The 22,552-nt window shown below is 40.0% G+C and overlaps 1 protein-coding gene across 1 annotated transcript in view; it reads right to left on the bottom strand.

Moving 5' to 3' along the window:
• Positions 1-22,552, bottom strand: part of VPS13C (vacuolar protein sorting 13 homolog C) — a 1,402,311-nt gene that overhangs the window by 256,514 nt on the left and 1,123,245 nt on the right. Inside the window, 1 exon segment of the mRNA XM_053719302.1 lies at positions 3,795-4,184. Coding sequence (XP_053575277.1) covers positions 3,795-4,184 — 390 coding nt within the window.

Below are 22,552 nucleotides of genomic sequence, written 5' to 3'. Positions count from 1 at the left end.
GGAAGGAACATCGTAGTATTTATTAAGTTTACTAGATTTCTAAGGGTTGACAACGACAGGAATATCAGAGTCGTCCAACGTAGCCAAAACCTCCTTAAACAATACACAAAGGTGTGCAAGCCTAAATTTGAAGGTTACTACTTCAGCATCAGATGAAGGAATTATACTATCCGAATCTGAGATTTCACTATCAGAGGCTACCAACGTATCCTCCTCATCAGACTTATGAGGGAGGGCAACCTGAGTAGCAGAATTTGGAACAGAAACCTTATTATCTGAATCTCTAATTTTCCTCTTGCACTTCCCCTTTAGCATAGGAAAAGCAGATAATGCTGCAGATACAGCAGAGGATACCTGGGCAGCAATATCTACAGGCAAATAAACTCCTCCAGGAGGCTGAGAGGAATTGCAGGGCACTATATGTGTAGCCATAGAGGATTGGGACATTAGAGGAGGAAGCTGTGGCAATGCCTGAACAGCATCATCCTGAGAGACATGAGGCTAACAAAACGTTAATCTTTATTTTTTTTTTTAAAGTCTTTTTCTGAACATGAGGTAGAAAAACAATATGGGCCTCAAGACATAAAGAACCTTTATTCATGGGAACAGACCCCTGTTCCAAAACCATGATAAAAAAGCCCCATTCACTTATCTTATGACCACAAATAATTATGCACTTTCACTTTAAGGAAATTAAATGATCGTTTTACAATTATGCACTTTCATGGAACAATGTTTTCTTTCATGTTAAAAAAGAAAGCTACACACTCAGAAGATAAACAAACGATATGCCACTACTCAGAGACAGCTGAAAATGGCACTGTTTCATTCTGAACCAGAGGAGGAGGCTGTGTCACATGGTCGGACCCAGAGGCACCTGAAAATGGTACCACTCCGCTCTCAGCCGAAGGAGGTGGGGATACAGATCGGCAAAGAATGAAGTGCGCAGAAAACTAAACGTGCACTTCATTCTCACAGTCAAGTACCTCATAGCCAAAAAGACAGTGAGCCCATTCACTGCTAAATAACATATTAAGCAAAGTCTTCTGTCTCTTGTAAAAAAAACAAAAAAAAAACACGTTTACACCTACATGAAAAAAACATCTAAGCAACAAAGTTCTCTGAGAGCTCTCCCAATCCCCAAACTGGTTACATACCACTGTACTACAGTGGAATCTAGCATAACTTCCGGGAATAAAAATTACGGAGGAACTGAAAGTGCTAAAAATAAACTAAACAACAGCCTCTGGGGATGATTCCCACATATAATGAAATTAACCCCATAAGTCTCACACATAATTAAGTGCCTGCCACTACTAATTAAAATCCTTCCCAAGGATTTAAATAAGTCCCAAGAAAAGCTGCAGGAAAACCCTTCCTAGTGCAAGTCTCCTAACCTAGAAGACAAAAGCACTTACCTGCAATCTAGCCGTCTGGCAGGAGGACAGCATACAAGGCGTGAAAGGACACATAGAGGCCGAATTATCAAATGTCTGTCGGACCTGATCCAACAGTGTGGATCAGGTCCGACAGACATCGCTGAATGCGGAGAGCAATACGCTCTCCGTATTCAGCATTGCACCAGCAGCTCACAAGAGCTGCTTGTGCAATGGCGCCCCCTGCAGACTCGCGGCCAATCGGCCGCCAGCAGGGGGGTGTCAATCAACCTGATCGTACTGGATCGGGTTAAATTCCGTCGATGTCTGTCCGCCTGCTCAGAGCAGGTGAACAGGGTTATGGAGCAGTGGTCTTTAGACCGCTGCTTCATAACTGCTGTTTCTGGCGAGAAACACAGGGCGTCAAGCTCCATTCGGAGCTTGATAGATAGGCCCCATACTCCTTACAGAGACCTGTAGGGATAAACAAAGAACAGAGTAAACCTACTCTGGCTTTCTATACCATGGGCAGCAAATATGTTATGAAAACAGAGCAAGGCCCACCTCACAAGTTCCTAACTGCTTTAAAGCCACCACTACTCTACTGCTGAGATTGACGTGGACAACAGCTATACCCAAAAAACTTGGGTAGTGAAAAGAAATCCAATTTTCTTCAGACACCAAAACTTCACCTCCTCCATTGACAGAGGCAAAGAGAATGACTGGGGATTATGGGTAGGGGAGTGACACAGCTTTGCTGTGGTGCTCTTTGCCTCCTCCTGCTGGCCAGGAGTGATATTCCCACTAGTAACTGATGACGTTGTGGACTCTCCATATCATAGGAAAGAGAACTGATAGTATAGATATCCTAGGTAAGGCAATACACATGGATGACAGGAGGGTGTAGGTAGGTGGCAAAATAGACTAAGATTTATTAAGGTTGTTGAGGAGGAGTAAATATAAGAGTTTGGACTAAGATCTACTACAAGCTACATAGTCGTGGCTCATTCACTTCTGCCTAGGGCTTCTGTGACAGTCAGAATACACCAAGCAGGCAGAGTGGCAGTTAAGTTGGATACACTTAAGTCATAGTCTATAGTAGTGCATTACATTTACAGATTCAATGAGAGCTGTGAAATAATCAATATTTTTTATTTTTAAAAAACCAAGCTAGTTGCTGAGTATAAAGGGATAGAAATGTCAAAATTAAAATGTGCATGGATGCATTTCAAGTGAAATAGATACATTTTTGCAATATACTTACATTAGCAAAAATGTTTCTATTAAAATGTATTACTGTTTTTCTGCAGCATACACACACATAGAGAGTTAGTAGTGGCTTTTGTGACACAAATTATGTCTTTACAGAAGCAATACACACCACCGCCAGCTGTCTGAACTTAAATAATGGTACACAGGTCCTCAAAGGATATGTGTGTATGCAGCAGAAAAAAACAGTAATAACTTTTACTGGAACCATTTTGCTAATGGAAGTATATGAACAAAGTTCCAATGTAAACAAATAAGTCAAAATTGATATCACCCGATCATTCATATGACCGCATGATTTCAATGACGGGATTGTGTCGGGGGGGAAGGAGTGCCTATGATGCTAAGCAACCCTTCCTGCCCGCGATCCCATTCAGGAAATGCCTATGGCTTCAGTAAAGCCAAACAGCTGGGAATTCCATGTTCCATGCCGTCCTAACAGTGCTTAAGCCCAGTGCAGTTAGGGCAGCATAAAACGGTAGGCAGGGGTTAAGAAGATAAAAATAAAAAAAAACAGAAAATAAAGAGTGCCCTTCTGTCACACAATTATATAAAAAATGGGCTGCATAATGAAGTTACAGCAGGAGCCATAGTTTTGATTACTATGTATTAGTAGGACCTAGCTATTTTGAATGTCACTCCTATTTTTAGATAACTAAGTTGAAAACTAAAGATTGCAGTTTGATTTTTAGGTGTTGTGGAATGGATTATATAGTTTAGAGATAGTTAGATCAGAAGAGAAGCAAGTGAAATAAACCTTACTTTGGATTTGAGAATTACTATAACATAAAAGCCCAAATTCAGATAGAACATTCAATTTTAAAGCATTTTCTTGGTTTTCTTTTTATCCTTTGTTGAAAAGCAGGAAGGTTCAGGAGGTTGCACATGTCTGCAGCACTATTTGACAGCACTTTTGCATCAATGTTATCAATTTTATAAATTAGCAAGAGCACTAGATGGCAGTGATGAAAACATGTGCACGCTACCTATCTAGAATAACACGAAAACGATGCAAATTTGATAAAAGAAGTAAATTGTATTCTCTATCTGAATCATGAAAGAAAAAATTGGGTTTCATATCCCTTTAAAAGGTAAAATATGTTATCATGCACATATGTGCGATTTTCATTGATATGAAACCATAGGTACCTTGTTCTTGGTAAAAATGTTTTTCTTTTTGAATGAAAATAGTATAACATCTCTGAAATCAGCTGGATGCTTCACATGAATTTCCTCAGCTCGATACTGCAGGACACGAGATGTCTTGTTGATAATCCAATAGGGGCTGAAGACAGAAAGAATCACACGGTTGGCAACGCGTTTCACATGCATAGTGAGGTCCACCGTCATCACTTCAGAGGTGTCTGCAGTGAAGCACACAGGAAAGAACTCAGGAAGCTCTTGACGGACACGGAAATGCCCATTCCAGTTCTTGCCTTGGTACTTAATTAAGACAAGCTCCATAATTTCTCCAGCTATACGTGAGTGCAGAACGTCAGCAGTGCTTCCCTCTGCCAATTCATGGGCATCTGCAGTACCCTGAACAAAAACAAAAAGTCAGTGTCACAAAACCAATCTACAGATTCTAAATAATATTGAGAGTTATTATTATTTTGTGGAAAAGTGTAGTTTAACCTCTTAAGGACATATGACAGAATTTTTCCGTCATAAAACAATTGAGCAAACTGAAAGCTGTGTCCTTAAAGGGTTAAATTAGAGCTTGGTCATAATTATTGCAAATGAAAATCAAACAGCAGTTTTGCTAAACTCTATCTTCCGATATTGCTATAGATCACTTTCTCATTTTCCTGGCAAAAGAAAAAAAAAATCATATTTCTTTTCATAAGTTGAACAAAAACTCCTAAAATTATATCATTTCACAATTTAAAATACTCTAAAATAACATACAGAAAAATGAAGTACAAACACAGCACATTTAAATTGTGCTAACGAAATATAATTACAGGATACTTGTTTAAACAAATTAGATGATCATTGGAGTACTTAATCTGATTTACACTTTCAGTGTGTTCAGCATTGTGAATGAAACATGACTTTAGTTCAAAAACAAAAAGAAACTTACGGCTAGATTTAGAGTTCTGCGGCCAAAGGGGTGCGTTAGCTACGCGTGCTTTTTTCCCCCCGCACCTTTTAAATACCGCTGGTATTTAGAGTTCACAGAATGGCTGCGTTAGGCTCCAAAAAAGGGAGCGTAGAGCATAATTAACGCCACTGCAACTCTCGATACCAGCGGTGCTTACGGACGCGGCTAGCTTCAAAAACGTGCTCGCGCACGATTCCCCCATAGAAAAAAATGGGGCTGTTTGAGCTGAAAAAAAACTAACACCTGCAAAAAAGCAGCGTTCAGCTCCTAATGCAGCTACATTGTTTTCTATGGAGAAGCACTTCCTAAGTCTGCACCTAACACACTAACATGTACCCCGAGTCTAAACACCCCTAACCTTACACTTATTAACCCCTAATCTGCCGACCCTGCTATCGCTGACACCTGCATATTATTATTAACCCCTAATCTGCCGCTCCGTATACCGACGCTACCTACATTATACCTATGTACCCCTAATCTGCTGCCCCTAACACCGCCGACCCCTATATTATATTTATTAACCCCTAATCTGCCCCCCACAACGTCGCCTCCATCTACCTACAATAATTAACCCCTAATCTGCCGACCGAACCGCACCGCTACTATAATAAATGTATTAACCCCTAATCCACCTCACTCCCGCCTCAATAACCCTATAATAAATAGTATTAACCCCTAATCTGCCCTCCCTAACATCGCCGACACCTAACTTCAAACATTAACCTCTAATCTGCCGACCGGATCGCACCGCTACTATAATAAATGTATTAACCCCTAAAGCTAATTCTAACCCTAACACTAACACCCCCCTAAGTTAAATATAATTAAAATCTAACTAAATAAATTAACTCTTATTAAATAAATTATTCCTATTTAAAGCTAAATACTTACCTGTAAAATAAACCCTAATATAGCTACAATATAAATTATAATTATATTGTAGCTATTTTAGGATTTATATTTATTTTACAGGTAACTTTGTAATTATTTTAACCAGGTACAATAGCTATTAAATAGTTAATAACTATTTAATAGCTACCTAGTTAAAATAATTACAAAATTACCTGTAAAATAAATCCTAACCTAAGTTACAATTAAACCTAACACTACACTATCAATAAATAAATTAAATAAAATACCTACAATTACCTACAATTAAACCTAACACTACACTATCAATAAATTAATTAAATACAATACCTACAAATAAATACATTTAAATAAACTAACTAAAGTACAAAAAATAAAAAAGAACTAAGTTACAAAAAATAAAAAAATATTTACAAACATTAGAAAAATATTACAACAATTTTAAACTAATTACACCTACTCTAAGCCCCCTAATAAAATAACAAAGCCCCCCAAAATAAAAAAAATGCCCTACCCTATTCTAAATTAAAACAGTTCAAAACTCTTTTACCTTACCAGCCCTTAAAAGGGCCCTTTGTGGGGCATGCCCCAAAGAATTCAGCTCTTCTGCCTGTAAAAGAAAAATACAACCCCCCCAACATTAAAACCCACCACCCACATACCCCTAATCTAACCCAAACCCCCTTAAATAAACCTAACACTACCCCAATGAAGATCATCCTACCTTGTCTTCACCACACTGGGTATCACACCGATCCGTCCTGGCTCCGAAGTCTTCATCCAAGCCCAAGCAGGGGCTAGCGATCCATAACCCGGCGAAGTCTTCTATCAAGCGTCGGCTGAAGAGGTCCAGAAGAGGCTCGAAAGTCTTCATCCTATCCGGGAAGAAGAGGCGATCCGGACCGGCAACCATCTTGATCCAAGCGGCATCTTCTATCTTCATCCGAGGACTAACGGCTCCATCCTAAAGACCTCCAGCGCGGATCTATCCTCTTCTTCCGACGTCCAACTGAAGAATGAAGGTTCCTTTAAGGGACGTCATCCAAGATGGCGTCCCTCAAATTCCGATTGGCTGATAGGATTCTATCAGCCAATCGGAATTAAGGTAGGAAAATTCTGATTGGCTGATGGAATCAGCCAATCAGATTGAGCTCGCATTCTATTGGCTGATCGGAACTATAATAAATGTATTAACCCCTAAAGCTAATTCTAACCCTAACACTAACACCCCTCTAAGTTAAATATAATTAAAATCTAACAAAATAAATTAACTCTTATTAAATAAATTATTCCTATTTAAAGCTAAATACTTACCTGTAAAATAAACCCTAATATAGCTACAATATAAATTATAATTATATTGTAGCTATTTTAGGATTTATATTTATTTTACAGGTAACTTTGTAATTATTTTAACCAGGTACAATAGCTATTATAGCTGCTTGGGCTTGGATGAAGACTTCGGAGCCAGGACGGATCGGTGTGATACCCGGTGTGGTGAAGACAAGGTAGGATGATCTTCAGGGGGGTAGTGTTAGGTTTATTTAAGGGGGGTTTGGGTTAGATTAGGGGTATGTGGGTGGTGGGTTTTAATGTTGGGGGGGGGGTTGTATTTTTCTTTTACAGGCAAAAGAGCTGAATTCTTTGGGGCATGCCCCACAAAGGGCCCTTTTAAGGGCTGGTAAGGTAAAAGAGCTTTGAACTTTTTTAATTTAGAATAGGGTAGGGCATTTTTTTTATTTTGGGGGGCTTTGTTATTTTATTAGGGGGCTTAGAGTAGGTGTAATTAGTTTAAAATTGTTGTAATATTTTTCTAATGTTTGTAAATATTTTTTTATTTTTTGTACTTTAGTTAGTTTATTTAAATGTATTTATTTGTAGGTATTGTATTTAATTAATTTATTGATAGTGTAGTGTTAGGTTTAATTGTAGGTAATTGTAGGTATTTTATTTAATTTATTTATTGATAGTGTAGTGTTAGGTTTAATTGTAACTTAGGTTAGGATTTATTTTACAGGTAATTGTGTAATTATTTTAACTAGGTAGCTATTAAATAGTTACTTACTATTTAATAGCTATTGTACCTGGTTAAAATAATTACAAATTTGCCTGTAAAATAAATATTAATCCTAAAATAGCAGCAATATAATTATAATTTATATTGTAGCTATATTAGGGTTTATTTTACAGGTAAGTATTTAGCTTTAAATAGGATTAATTTATTTAATAATAGTTAATTTATTTCATTAGATTTAAATTATATTTAAGTTAGGGGGGTGTTAGGGTTAGAATTAGTTTTAGGGGTTAAAAAATTTATTAGAATATCGGTGAGCTCCGGTCGGCAGATTAGGGGTTAATGCTTGAAGTTAGGTGTCGGCGATGTTAGGGAGGGCAGATTAGGGGTTAATACTATTTATTATAGGGTTATTGAGGCGGGAGTGAGGTGGATTAGGGGTTAATAACTTTATTATAGTAGCGGTGAGGTCCGCTCGGCAGATTAGGGGTTAATAAGTGTAGGTAGGTGGCGGCGACGTTGGGGGGGAAGATTAGGGGTTAATAAATATAATATAGGTGTCGGCGGTATTAGGGGCAGCAGATTAGGGGTACATAGGGATAACTTAGCTGGCGGCGGTGTACGGAGCGGCAGATTAGGGGTTAAAAAATTTAATAGAGTGGCGGCGATGTGGGGGGACCTCGGTTTAGGGGTACATAGGTAGTTTATGGGTGTTAGTGTACTTAAGAGCACAGTAGTTAAGAGCTTTATAAACCGGCGTTAGCCCAGAAAGCTCTTAACTCCTGGGTTTTTTCTGCGGCTGGAGTTTTGTTGTTAGATTTCTAACGCTCACTTCAACCACGACTCTAAATACCGGCGTTAGAAAGATCCCATTGAAAAGATAGGATACGCAATTGACGTAAGGGGATCTGCGGTATGGAAAAATCGCGGCTGCAAAGTGAGCGTTAGACCCTTTCCTGACTGACTCCAAATACCAGAGGGTGGTAAAAACCAGCGTTAGGAGCCTCTAACGCTGGTTTTCACGGCTACCGCCCAACTCTAAATCTAGCCGATACTTTATAATTATACAAAGTCTGCTAGGCTAAAGTTAGGATTAAGGTAAGCAATAAAGCATGAAAAAAGTTAATTGAATAATCTGATATTAAAACTAACAGTACAAGTTTGTGCACAGCTGGAATAGAGAAAAAGTAAAATGACAGACTTTCTAGCACACTACTTAATACTTAAAGGGAAGAGAAACCCCAACTTTTTTTTTTGTTATTCAGATAGAGCATACAATTGTAAACACCTTTCTAATTTACTTCTATTATCTAATTTGCTAGTTTTCTTGGTATCTAGCTAGGCTGAGGAGCTGGAAGCTAGTTGCTGATTGGTGGCTGCACATGTATGTCTGTTGTCACTGGCTTACCGATGTGTTTAGCTAGTTCCAAGAAGTGCATTGCTGCTCCTTCAATAAAGGATACCAAGAGAATGAAGCAAAATTGATAATAGAAGTAAATTGAAAAGTTGTTTAAAAAACATAATTTATGCTTACCTGATAAATTCCTTTCTTCTGTAGTGTGATCAGTCCACGGGTCATCATTACTTGTGGGATATTAACTGCTCCCCTACAGGAAGTGCAAGAGGATTCACCCAGCAGAGTTGCTATATAGCTCCTCCCCTCTACGTCACCTCCAGTCATTCGACCAAGGACCAACGAGAAAGGAGAAGCCAAGGGTGTAGTGGTGACTGGAGTATAATTTAAAAAATATTTACCTGCCTTAAAAAACAGGGCGGGCCGTGGACTGATCACACTACAGAAGAAAGGAATTTATCAGGTAAGCATAAATTATGTTTTCTTCTGTTAAGTGTGATCAGTCCACGGGTCATCATTACTTGTGGGATACCAATACCAAAGCAAAAGTACACGGATGACGGGAGGGATAGGCAGGCTCTTTATACAGAAGGAACCACTGCCTGAAGAACCTTTCTCCCAAAAATAGCCTCCGAGGAAGCAAAAGTGTCAAATTTGTAAAATTTGGAAAAAGTATGAAGCGAAGACCAAGTTGCAGCCTTGCAAATCTGTTCAACAGAGGCCTCATTCTTAAAGGCCCAAGTGGAAGCCACAGCTCTAGTGGAATGAGCTGTAATTCTTTCAGGAGGCTGCTGTCCAGCAGTCTCATAAGCTAAACGAATTATGCTACGAAGCCAAAAAGAGAGAGAGGTAGCAGAAGCTTTTTGACCTCTCCTCTGACCAGAGTAAACGACAAACAGGGAAGACGTTTGTCGAAAATCTTTAGTTGCCTGTAAATAAAATTTAAGGGCACGAACTACATCCAGATTGTGCAAAAGACGTTCCTTCCTCGAAGAAGGATTTGGGCACAAGGATGGAACAACAATCTCCTGATTGATATTCCTGTTAGTGACTACCTTAGGTAAGAACCCAGGCTTAGTACGCAGAACTACCTTATCCGAGTGAAAAATCAAATAAGGAGAATCACAATGTAAGGCTGATAACTCAGAGACTCTTCGAGCCGAGGAAATAGCCATTAAAAATAGAACTTTCCAAGATAACAACTTTATATCAATGGAATTAAGGGGTTCAAACGGAACACCCTGTAAAACGTTAAGAACAAGGTTTAAACTCCATGGTGGAGCCACAGCTTTAAACACAGGTTTAATCCTGGCCAAAGCCTGACAAAAAGCCTGAACGTCTGGAACTTCTGACAGACGCTTGTGTAACAGAATGGACAGAGCTGAGATCTGTCCCTTTAAGGAACTAGCGGATAACCCCTTTTCTAAACCTTCTTGTAGAAAAGACAATATCCTAGGAATCCTAACCTTACTCCAAGAGTAACCTTTGGATTCGCACCAATATAGGTATTTACGCCATATTTTATGGTAAATCTTTCTGGTGACAGGCTTCCTAGCCTGTATTAAGGTATCAATAACTGACTCAGAAAAACCACGCTTTGATAAGATCAAGCGTTCAATTTCCAAGCAGTCAGCTTCAGAGAAGTTAGATTTTGATGTTTGAAAGGACCCTGAATCAGAAGGTCCTGTTTCAGAGGTAACGACCAAGGTGGACAGAATGACATGTCCACCAGATCTGTATACCAAGTCCTGCGTGGCCATGCAGGCGCTATTAGAATCACTGATGCTTTCTCCTGTTTGATTCTGGCAATCAATCGAGGAAGCATCGGGAAAGGTGGAAACACATAAGCCATCCTGAAGGTCCATGGTGCTGTCAAGGCATCTATCAGGACCGCTCCCGGATCCCTGGATCTGGACCCGTAGCGCGGAAGCTTGGCGTTCTGTCGAGACGCCATGAGATCTATCTCTGGTTTGCCCCAACGTGGAAGTATTTGGGCAAAGACCTCTGGATGAAGTTCCCACTCCCCCGGATGAAAAGTCTGACGACTTAAGAAATCCGCCTCCCAGTTCTCCACTCCCGGGATGTGGATTGCAGACAGGTGGCAAGAGTGAGACTCTGCCCAGCGAATTATCTTCGATACTTCCATCATTGCTAGGGAGCTTCTTGTCCCTCATTGATGGTTGATATAAGCTACAGTCGTGATGTTGTTCGACTGGAACCTGATGAACCCCCGAGTTGCTAACTGGGGCCAAGCCAGAAGAGCATTGAGGACTGCTCTCAATTCCAGAATGTTTATTGGAAGAAGACTCTCCTCCTGATTCCATAGTCCCTGAGCCTTCAGAGAATTCCAGACAGCGCCCCAACCTAGTAGGCTGGCGTCTGTTGTTACAATTGACCAGTCTGGCCTGCTGAATGGCATTCCCCTGGACAGATGTGGCCGATAAAGCCACCATAGAAGAGAATTTCTGGTCTCTTGAATGGAATGAAGGACACGGCATGCATTTTGAAGTTTTGTTAACCTGTCCTCTGTCAGGTAAATCTTCATTTCTACAGAATCTATCAGAGTCCCCAGGAAGGGAACTCTTGTGAGTGGAAAGAGAGAACTTTTCTCTTCGTTCACTTTCCATCCATGCGACCTTAGAAATGCCAGTACTATCTCTGTATGAGATTTGGCAGTTTGAAAGCTTGAAGCTTGTATCAGTATGTCGTCTAAGTACGGAGCTACTGAAATTCCTTGCGGTCTTAGTACCGCCAGAAGAGTGCCCAGAACCTTTGTGAAGATTCTTGGAGCCGTAGCCAGTCCGAATGGAAGAGCTACAAACTGGTAATGCCTGTCTAAAAAGGCAAACCTTAGATACCGGTAATGACTTCTGTGAATCGGTATGTGAAGGTAAGCATCCTTTAAATCCACTGTGGTCAAGTACTGACCCTCTTGGATCATGGGCAAAATTGTTCGAATAGTTTCCATCTTGAACGATGGAACTCTTAGGAATTTGTTTAGGATCTTTAAATCCAAGATTGGCCTGAAGGTTCCCTCTTTTTGGGAACTACAAACAGATTTGAGTAAAACCCTTGTCCTTGTTCCAACCGCGGAACTGGATGGATCACTCCCATTAATAAAAGATCTTGTACGCAGCGTAGAAACGATTCCTTCTTTGTTAGGTTTGTTGACAACCTTGACAGATGAAATCTCCCTCTTGGGGGAGAGGATTTGAAGTCCAGAAGGTATCCCTGAGATATGATCTCTAACGCCCAGGGATCCTGAACATCTCTTGCCCAAGCCTGGGCGAAGAGGGAAAGTCTGCCCCCCACTAGATCCGGTCCCGGATCGGGGGCCCTCAATTCATGCTGTCTTAGGGGCAGCAGCAGGTTTTCTGGCCTGTTTGCCCCTGTTCCAGGACTGGTTAGGTTTCCAGCCTTGTCTGTAGCGAGCAACAGCTCCTTCCTGTTTTGGTGCAGAGGAAGTTGATGCTGCTCCTGCTTTGAAATTACGAAAGGAACGAAAATTGGACTGTCTAGCCTTGGCTTTGGCCTTGTCCTGAGGCAGGGCATGACCTTTACCTCCTGTAATGTCATCAATAATCTCTTTCAAGCCGGGCCCGAATAAGGTCTGCCCTTTGAAAGGAATATTAAGCAATTTAGATTTAGACGTAACATCAGCTGACCAGGATTTTAGCCACAGAGCTCTGCGTGCCTGAATGGCGAATCCTGAATTTTTAGCCGCAAGTTTAGTTAAATGTACTACGGCATCTGAAATAAATGAATTAGCTAACTTAAGGAATTTAAGTTTGTGTGTGATGTCATCTAGTGTGGATGATTGAAGTGTCTCTTCCAGAGACTCAAACCAAAATGCTGCTGCAGCCGTGACAGGCGCAATACATGCAAGAGGTTGCAATATAAACCCTTGTTGAACAAACATTTTCTTAAGGTAACCCTCTAATTTTTTATCCATTGGATCTGAAAAAGCACAGCTATCCTCCACTGGGATAGTGGTACGCTTAGCTAAAGTAGAAACTGCTCCCTCCACCTTAGGGACCATTTGCCATAAGTTCCGTGTGGCGGCGTCTATTGGAAACATTTTTCTGAATATAGGAGGGGGTGAGAAAGGCACACCGGGTCTATCCCACTCCTTAGTAACAATGTCAGTAAGTCTCTTAGGTATAGGAAAAACGTCAGTACTCGTCGGTACCGCAAAATATTTATCCAACCTACACATTTTTTCTGGGATTGCAACTGTGTTACAATCATTCAGAGCCGCTAATACCTCCCCTAGTAACACACGGAGGTTCTCAAGCTTAAATTTAAAATTTTAAATGTCTGAGTCCAGTTTATTTGGATCAGAACCGTCACCCACAGAATGAAGCTCTCCGTCTTCCCGTTCTGCAAACTGTGACGCAGTATCAGACATGGCCCTTGCATTATCAGCGCACTCTGTTCTCATCCCAGAGTGATCACGTTTACCTCTTAGTTCTGGTAGTTTAGCCAAAACTTCAGTCATAACAGTAGCCATATCTTGTAATGTGATTTGTAATGGCCGCCCAGATGCACTCGGCGCTACAATATCACGCACCTCCTGAGCGGGAGATGCAGGTACTGACACGTGAGGCGAGTTAGTCGGCATAACTCTCCCCTCGTTGTTTGGTGAAATATGTTCAATTTGTACAGATTGACTGTTTTTTAAAGTAGCATCAATACATTTAGTACATAAATTTCTATTGGGCTCCACTTTGGCATTAACACATATAGCACAGAGATATTCCTCTGAATCAGACATGTTTAACACACTAGCAAATAAACAGCAACTTGGAAATACTTTTCAAAGTAATTTACAAATAATATGAAAACGAACTGTGCCTTTAAGAAGCACAGAAAATATTATAACAGATAAAATAATTAAGTTATAGCATCAATCTTTGTCAGAATATACAGTTTTAGCAAAGGATTGTTCCCCTCAGCAAATGATAACTAACCCAGGCAGCAGAAAAAAATACACAAATAAACGTTTTTTATATCACAGTCAATACAATCAGCACAGCTCTGCTGTATGATTACTTCCCTCAAAAAAGACTCTTGAGATCCCTGAACTCTGTAGAGATGAACCGGATCATGCAGGAAGAAAATGAACCTCTGACTGAGTTTTTCTGATGCATAGTGAAAGCACCAAAATGGCCCCTCCCCCACACACATAACAGTGAGAGGGATCAGTGAACTGCTCTAATTTAAATCAAAACTATTGCCAAGTGGAAAAATAGTGCCCAAAACATTTTTTCACCCAGTACCTCAGAGAAAAAAAAAAACGTTTTTACATGCCAGCAAAAAAACGTTTTACCTCAATAATTAATTGTCATTTAAAACCTATTGCAAGTCCCTGCAAAATAGGTTAAGTCTATGTATACAGTTTAAAAGCCAGAGAAGTACCATTTCCCAGAAAACTGAAGTGTAAAATATACATACATGACAGCCTGATATCAGCTACATCTACTGCATTCAAGGCTGAGTTTACATTATAACGGTATGGCAGGATTTTCTCATCAATTCCATTGTCAGAAAATAATAAGCTGCTACATACCTCTTTGCAGATTAATCTGCCCGCTGTCCCCTGATCTGAAGTTTACCTCTCCTCAGATGGCCGAGAAACAGCAATATGATCTTAACTACTCCGGCTAAAATCATAGAAAAACTCAGGTAGATTCTTCTTCAAATTCTACCAGAGAAGGAATAACACACTCCGGTGCTATTATAAAATAACAAACTTTTGATTGAAGATATAAAAACTAAATATATCACCATAGTCCTCTCACACATCCTATCTAGTCGTTGGGTGCAAGAGAATGACTGGGGGTGACGTAGAGGGGAGGAGCTATATAGCAACTCTGCTGGGTGAATCCTCTTGCACTTCCTGTAGGGGAGCAGTTAATATCCCACAAGTAATGATGACCCGTGGACTGATCACACTTAACAGAAGAAATGTGTATTCTATCTGCATCATGAAATAAAACTATTAGGTTTCATGTCCCTTTAATTGACATAAAGACATTTAACAATAAATCCAAATAAAACAATGATTAAGGTAATAAAAGACGATAAATGTGAAATAACTACATCTATGCTTACCTTATAAATTCATTTATTTATTTTATGGTGGTAAGAATCCACAAGTCATTACCTTCTGGGATTCAACTTCTGGCTAGTGTGAGGAGGCAAATAATCTCAAAACTCTAAGTGCACTTAATCCCTCCCACCTCTATGGTTTGCTAGTCTGATGTATAACTAAGCAAGGGGAAGTAGAAAAGGGTAGGAAACGACAAAGCAGAGGAAACTAGAACTGATGCCAAAATAAAATAGACTGGGCAAGTCTCGTGGACTCTCGTCACCATGAAATACATAAATTTATTAGGTAAGCATAAATTTAGTTTTCTTTCATAAAGGTGGTGGGAGTCCACAAGCCATTTCTCCTGGTAACTAATACCCAAGCTGTGGAGTCCACAAATAATATTGGACGGGACAAAAAAAAATCTTGAAAAGCACCTAAATTTCCAGACACTGCTGCCTGGAGGACATTCATACCAAAAGCTACTTCCGAAGAAGCACAAACATCAAAATGGAAAATGAAGTCTCATTTTAGAAAGCCCAGGGAGTAGAACTGATCTAGTTAAATGGATAATATACATCAATTTTAATATAACTGCATGTAATAGACACTACTATAAAGAAGAATATGCACAGATATTGATCTACAAATCCTGTATAAAACCTTTTAAAAACTTATTAGAAGCTCCAAGTTTAGCACTGTTGATGAGGTTAAGCTGGGACACCCAGAGAAAGGGGCTGGGAGCAGATACTCTCGCCCTCCTCCCTTCCCTGCATATGCAAAGACAGATTAGACAAACAGAAGCCAGCAGTAGGACTGTAAACAGGAGTGTACATCTAACACTTTGGGGCATGGTTAGGAGTCTGCAAATCAGCACAATTTAATAAAAAAAAATAAGTGAAACTATACATTGTTACAAAAAGACTCCAAGATGGACTATATAAATGGATCATCTACAAAACATTTAGGCAAAGAAAAATCTAGTGTACAATGGCCATTTAAATAGGCTAAATGTGTTATGGAGAAGACTCTCCACCTCAAAGTAAGCCTTGAATCAAAAGTTTAAGTCAAGAAGCTAAAGAAATAGCTGTGGCCTACTGGGTTCTACGTGACCCAGAGAAATGAATAAGCAATTTAAGGGTTGTCTAAAATCCATGTAGCATGAAAATAGAATTTCAAAGCTCTTAATACATCAAAATTATGAAGCAACCAATCTTTTGAATTTTGTGGATTAAGACACAGAGAAGGAACTAGAAGCTAATATCAGAAGAAACTGCCTTAGATTAAAAAAATAATAATCTAATTTAGTCCTTAAGACCACCTTATCCTGGAGACAAAGTAGATAAGAAAACATGCAAGAGAGAGCAGACAATTCAGAAACTATTTTTGGCAGAAGATATTGCTAAAAGAAGCAGTACCTTCCAGGACATACAATTATTGTCTAAACTAAGCATAGGCTCAAAAGGAGAGGACCTACAAAAAAATAACTCTTAAAGCAAATTGAGGTTCCAAGGGAAAAATTGGTGTAGACACTTGTCTTATCAAGACTAAAGTTTGAACAAAGCTGTAAATGTTAGCACATAAATATGACCCTTTAAATAGCTAGCATATAAACCTTTACCTAAGCCCTCTTGTAAAAAAAATGAAGAATTCTAGGAAATCTTAAAGAATGTCTGCCAAAATCTAGTTTTCAAAGCAGAAAAGAAAAAACTTTCCAACACGAATGAAAGATTTATCTTGTAAACAGCTTTCTGGCCTGAATTAATGTTTCAACTACAGCACCATAAACCATTTGTTATAACAATAGACATTTAACCTGCAGGGCTTCAAACTGAGAAACTCAAGATCTTGATGATAGAAGAGACCTTGGGACAGTAGGTTGTGTCTTAGCAATCAGAAACACTAAGAGCTCTTGAGAGCCGAGTGATACTTCTTTGTAAAAGAATAGTAGTTACAAATATTTAAACCAGATGAAAAGACCAGGGAGTTGCTAGATGCATCTATCAACTCCGCCTGAGGAACCCTGAATCTCGCAAATGATCTGGGAAGTTTGTCGAACAAACGAGAAGTCATCAGGTCTGCTTTTGGAAGACCCCCACAGATCGACGATCTGGTAGAAGTCATCCAAATGGAGAAACCATTCCCCTGGACAAAGGAAATTGCAACTGAGATAGCCTGCTCCACAGTTGTTCACCTGCAATATGAATAGCAGAAAATGAACAGAGATTGTTCTCTGTCTAAGGGAAAAAAATGAAAACTTCCTTCATTGCAAAGGAATTATGAGTACCCCCATGATGATTTATATAGGTCACTGTTGTGGCTTAGTGTGATTTAAAACACAGATAAGTCTCTTCTTCCAGGAGAGGAAAGTTCTGAAGGGTCCTGAGCATTGCATAGAGTTCTAGGATATTTATTGGTAATCCCACCTCCTGAGGAAACCAAACTCCTTGTTCTCTCCTGGTCCTCCATACTGCACCCCAACCCAAGATACTTGCTTCTATTGACTATAGTCTAGGATGGATGTCTCAAGGACAGCCCCAGAGAGAAGATTTGGTGATTCATCCCCTAGGACAGACTATCTCACCTTGGAATCCAAGAGGATTCTTAAAGAAAGTTCTGTATAGTACTTGCATAATTAAAGCTGTATGCAGAGCTAAAGAAGTCTCATATGCAAAAGGAATAGCATCTGAAGCTGCAAACATCAGACCTAACACTTACATGCACAGAGGTACTGTAGGATTGGAAAGAGAATTATGAGTTTATAAACTAATCAGAAGCTTAAAATTCCGTTCATCCGATACAAAAGACTTCTAAAGATTGAGTCGATAAGGACTCCTAGGAAAGTCTGGACTGAGTAAAAAAAAAAACTTTTTGGAACACAAATTCTCCAGTCATGCTTACAAAGAAACAAAGGTTTGTTTGTATGAGATACAGATAAACAGGTAAAGATGGAGCCTGAACCAAGAGCCACTGAAATACCTTGAGTTCCAGGACCTTGGTAGTGGTCTACGTAGATAGTGGTAGTGCTCTACGTAGATAGGGATATGAAGGTAAGCAGCCTTCAAATCTATCACGGACAAATAGGAAAATTGTCCGAATTGTTTGCATCTTGAAAGTAGGAACCCAAATTTAATTAAAGATATTTAATTTAGAATAGACCTGTAAGTTCCTTTTTTTTTCCTGGGAAGAATAAAAAAGGTTTGAACCCTGGTCCTAATTTAGGTACTGGAACTATCACGACCAAGAGTACAATGTCTAAAATATATTGAAGGATTGCAAAAAAGAGTATACCACAATATAAGTCATCCAAAGTATAAATTCCTCCTGGGAGGTAACAATTAGAATAGCATACCAGTGAGGTGGGAGGGATATGGTGCTCTTAAAGGAATAGGAAAGTACAAATTAAACTTGCAAGAATCAGATAGAGCATGCAATTTTAAAAAACTTTTAAATTTACTTCCATTTTCAAATGTGCTTTGTTCTATTGGTATCCATTGTTGAAAATGAATACACACATATCCTACACTAGTGGGAGCTAGCTGGTAATTGGTGCCTGCATACGGTGCCTGCATACATTTGTATCTTGTGATTGGCTAACTAGATCTGTTCAGCTAGCTGCAAGTAGTGCAATCCTCTTCCTTCAACAAAGGATAACAAGAAAACTAAGCATATTTGATAATAAAAGTACATTTGAAAGTTGTTAAAAAATGTATGTTCTATCCGTAAAATGAGTGACATTTTTGGGGTTTTCTGTCCCTTTAATTCTTTGTCTCCTCCTAGTGGCCAGGAGTTGAATCCCAGGAGTAACGGCTTGTGGATAAACCTATTTATAAAATTAATTTCATTTTCTTATTTATTTTTTTCCACAAATTCTCACCACAAATCTTACTACTCAACCTAAGTGTAAGTGGAGTATTACTTTCTATGATATAGCTTTAACTTCTGTCTAAATATGCCTCAGTGATTCAGAGGGCTATAATTAAGATCATAAATCCATCAGATAGTTTAAAAGCAAAGAACATAACATTTCTTTTACACACTTTCCACTCAGAAATTACATGACCAAACATTTCATATTTGCATTGCTTAGCATTTAGTTTACATTGTGTAAGATTGTCTTGAATTCAAAGTTATTTGAGATATATACATATATAAAGCTGAAAAACAAAATGTATGCTTACCTGATACATTTATTTATTTCCAGGCATGGAGAGTCCATAAATCATTCCAATTACTAGTGGGATATTCACTCCTGGCCAGCAGGAGAAAGCAAAGAGCACTCCAGCAGAGCTGTTAAGTGTCACTTCCCTTACCCATAACCCCCAGTCATTCGGCCGAAGGGAAATGGAAAAAGAAGATAACACAAAAGGTATAGAGGTGCCTGAGGTTTGTACAAAAAAAACTGCTGTCTTAAATTAAAATAAAGATGGGTCGTGGACTCTCCATGCATGGAAAGAAAGAAATTTATTAGGTAAGCATAAATTTTGTTTTCTTTCCTATGGCATGGAGAGTCCACAAATCATTCCAATTACTAGTGGGAACCAATACCCAAGCTAGAGGAGACAGAATGAAAGGGAGTGAGAACAAGACAGACGGACCTAAACCGAAGGCACCAGCACTTAAAGAACCTTTCTCCCAAAAGAAGCCTCAGCCGAGGCAAAAGTATCAAATTTGTAGAATTTAGGAAGGGTATGCATAGAGGACCATGTGACCGCCTTGCAAATTTGCTCCACAGAAGCTTCATTTTTGAAAGCCCACGAAGATGAAACTGCTCTAGTGGAATGAGCTGTAATTCTCTCAGGAGGCTGTTGTCCAGCTGTCTCATAAGCCAAACGTATAACACTTCTCAACCAGAGAGAAAGACAGGTAGAAGTGGCCTTCTGCCCTTACGTTTACCAGAGAAAACAACAAACAATACAGAAGTCTGCCAAAAATCCTTAGTGGCTTGAAGGTAAAATTTTAGAGCACACACAACATCCAAGTTATGCAAAAGACGTTCCTTCTGTGAAGAAGGAAGAACAATTTCCTGATTAATATTGCGAACCGACACAACCTTAGGAAGAGATCCCAGCTTAGTGCGGAGGACTGCCTTATCAGCATGAAAAACAAGGTAAGGGGAATCTCTGCGAACTCTGAAAGTTCTGAAACTCTGCGAACAGAACAAATAGCACCAAGAAACAAAACCATCCAAGATAACAATTTAATATCAACAGAATTCATCGGCTCAAATGGACCCTGCTGCAAAATCCTAAGAATAAGATAAAGGCTCCATGGAGGAGCAACAGGTTTAAACACAGGCCTGATACTGACCAGAGCCTGAACAAATGATTGGACATCTGGCAAATCTGCCAGACGTTTGTGCAAAAGAATAGACAGTGCAGAAATCTGACCCTTCAGAGTACTGACTGACATACAGTTCTCCAGGTCCTCCAGAAGAAAAGCCAAAATTCGAGGAACACCACTAAAGGTATTATTCCATACCTTGTGGCAAATTCTGTGAGCAACAGGTTTACGAGCCTGAAGCATGGTATCAATGACCTTCGCAGAGAATCCAAGTCTACCCAAAATAAGACGTTCAATCTCTACACAGTAAGCTTCAGAGAATCTAGATTTGGATGAAGGAAGGGACCTTGAAAGAGAAGGACCTTCTTCAGAGGTAACCTCCAAGGCGGAAGAGATGACATCTTCACCAGATCCGCGAACCAGATCCTGCGAGGCCATGCCGGAGGTATTAGAATCACAGACGCTCTCTCCTGCTTGATACAAGCAATTACTCGTGGAAGGAGAGCATACCGAGGAAAACGGTAAGCTAGATTTAAGTTCCAAGGAACCGCCAGAGCATCTATCAGAATAGCTTGAGGATCTCTTGACCTTGAACCGTACTTTGGAAGCTTGGCGTTTTTACAAGACGCCATCAGATCCAACTCTGGAACCCCCCACTTGAGGGTTATCATTGTGAAAACCTCTGGGTGGAGAGCCCACTCTCTGAGATGAAAGGTCTGCCTGCTCAGAAAATCCGCTTCCCAGTTGTCTACCCTTGGGTTATGGATGGTAGAGATATGACAATTGTGAGACCCCGTCCACTGGAGAATGCGAGTCACCTCCTTCATTGCTAAGGAACTCAGAGTTCCTCCATGGTGGTTGATGTAAGCCACCAAAGTGATGTTGTCTGACTGGAATCTGATAAACCGGACCAAGGCTAGTTGAGGCCAAGTTGTCAAGGCATTGAAGATTGCTCTCCACTCGAAGATGTTTATGGAAAGAGAAGACTCCTCTTGAGTCCACAGACCCTTTGCTTTTAAGGAGCCCCAAACCACTCCCCAGCCTAACAGACTAGCATCTGTGGTCACAATCACCCAGGAAGGTCTCAGGAAGCATGTGCCCCAAGACAGATGGTCCTGTGGAATCAACCACAAGAGAGAGTCTCTTGTTAGGGGACCCAAAGTTATCCTCTGCGAGAGATCCGAATGGTTCCCGTTCCATAGACTGAGCATGCATAGTTGCAGAGGTCTCAGATGGAACCATGCAAAAAAAATCATGTCCATGGAGGCAACCATCAGACCAATCACCTCCATGCATTGAGCAACTGATGGGCGAATAGCAGACTGGAGAGAAAAGCACGATGCAGGAAGTTTGGATTTTTTTACGTCTGTCAGAAAAATCTTCATGGACAGGGAATCTATTATTGTTCCTAAGAAACACACCCTTGTATCTGGTACAAGGGAACTCTTTCCCAGATTCACTTTCCACCTGTGGGAAAGTAGAATAGACAACAACATCTCTGTATGAGATCTTGCTAGATAAAAAGATGACACTTGAACATTATTATTATTATTATTAATAATAATAACAGGTATTTGTAGAGCGCCAACAGATTCTGCAGTGATATAAACATAGTTGGTATACAGGATAACATTTATAGGGATCAAATGGGTAGAGGGCCCTGCCGAGAGTTGCACTGTTGTAGCCGGTTCTTATGAAGGCGATCTGCAAACAGCTGGGCTCATAGAATTACATTCTAAGAGGTTCAAGGGGAAAGCAATGGAGTTAGGAAAGGTTAGTGTTGGTTGTATGCATCCCAGAATAGTAGAGGCTTTATGGAGCGCTTGAAGCTGTTAAAACTAGGGGAGAGTATTGTGGAGCAAGGCAGGGAGTTCCCCAAGATGGGGGCCAGTCTGGGGAAGTCCTGTAAACGGGAATGTGAGGAAGTAACAAGAGAGGAGGAGAGGAGGAGATCGTGAGCAGAGTGAAGGGGACGGGAGGGAGAGTATCTGGAGACAAGGTCAGTTGAGGGCCTAGTATGTCAGAGTGAGGATTTTGTGTTTAAACCTGGAGGCAAGAGGAAGCCAGTGAAGGGATTGGCAGAGGTGTGCAGCAGATGAAGAGCAACATGTAATGAAGATGAGCCTGGCAGAGGCATTCATTATGGATTGTAAAGGAGCTAGGCGGCAGCTAGGTAGACCAGAGAGGA

Source organism: Bombina bombina, chromosome 6 (genome assembly GCF_027579735.1).
Source record: "Bombina bombina isolate aBomBom1 chromosome 6, aBomBom1.pri, whole genome shotgun sequence".
NCBI classification, from domain to species: Eukaryota; Metazoa; Chordata; class Amphibia; order Anura; family Bombinatoridae; genus Bombina; species Bombina bombina.
Note: the sequence above shows the minus strand (reverse complement) of the source record. Positions and strands in the feature narration are given on the sequence as shown.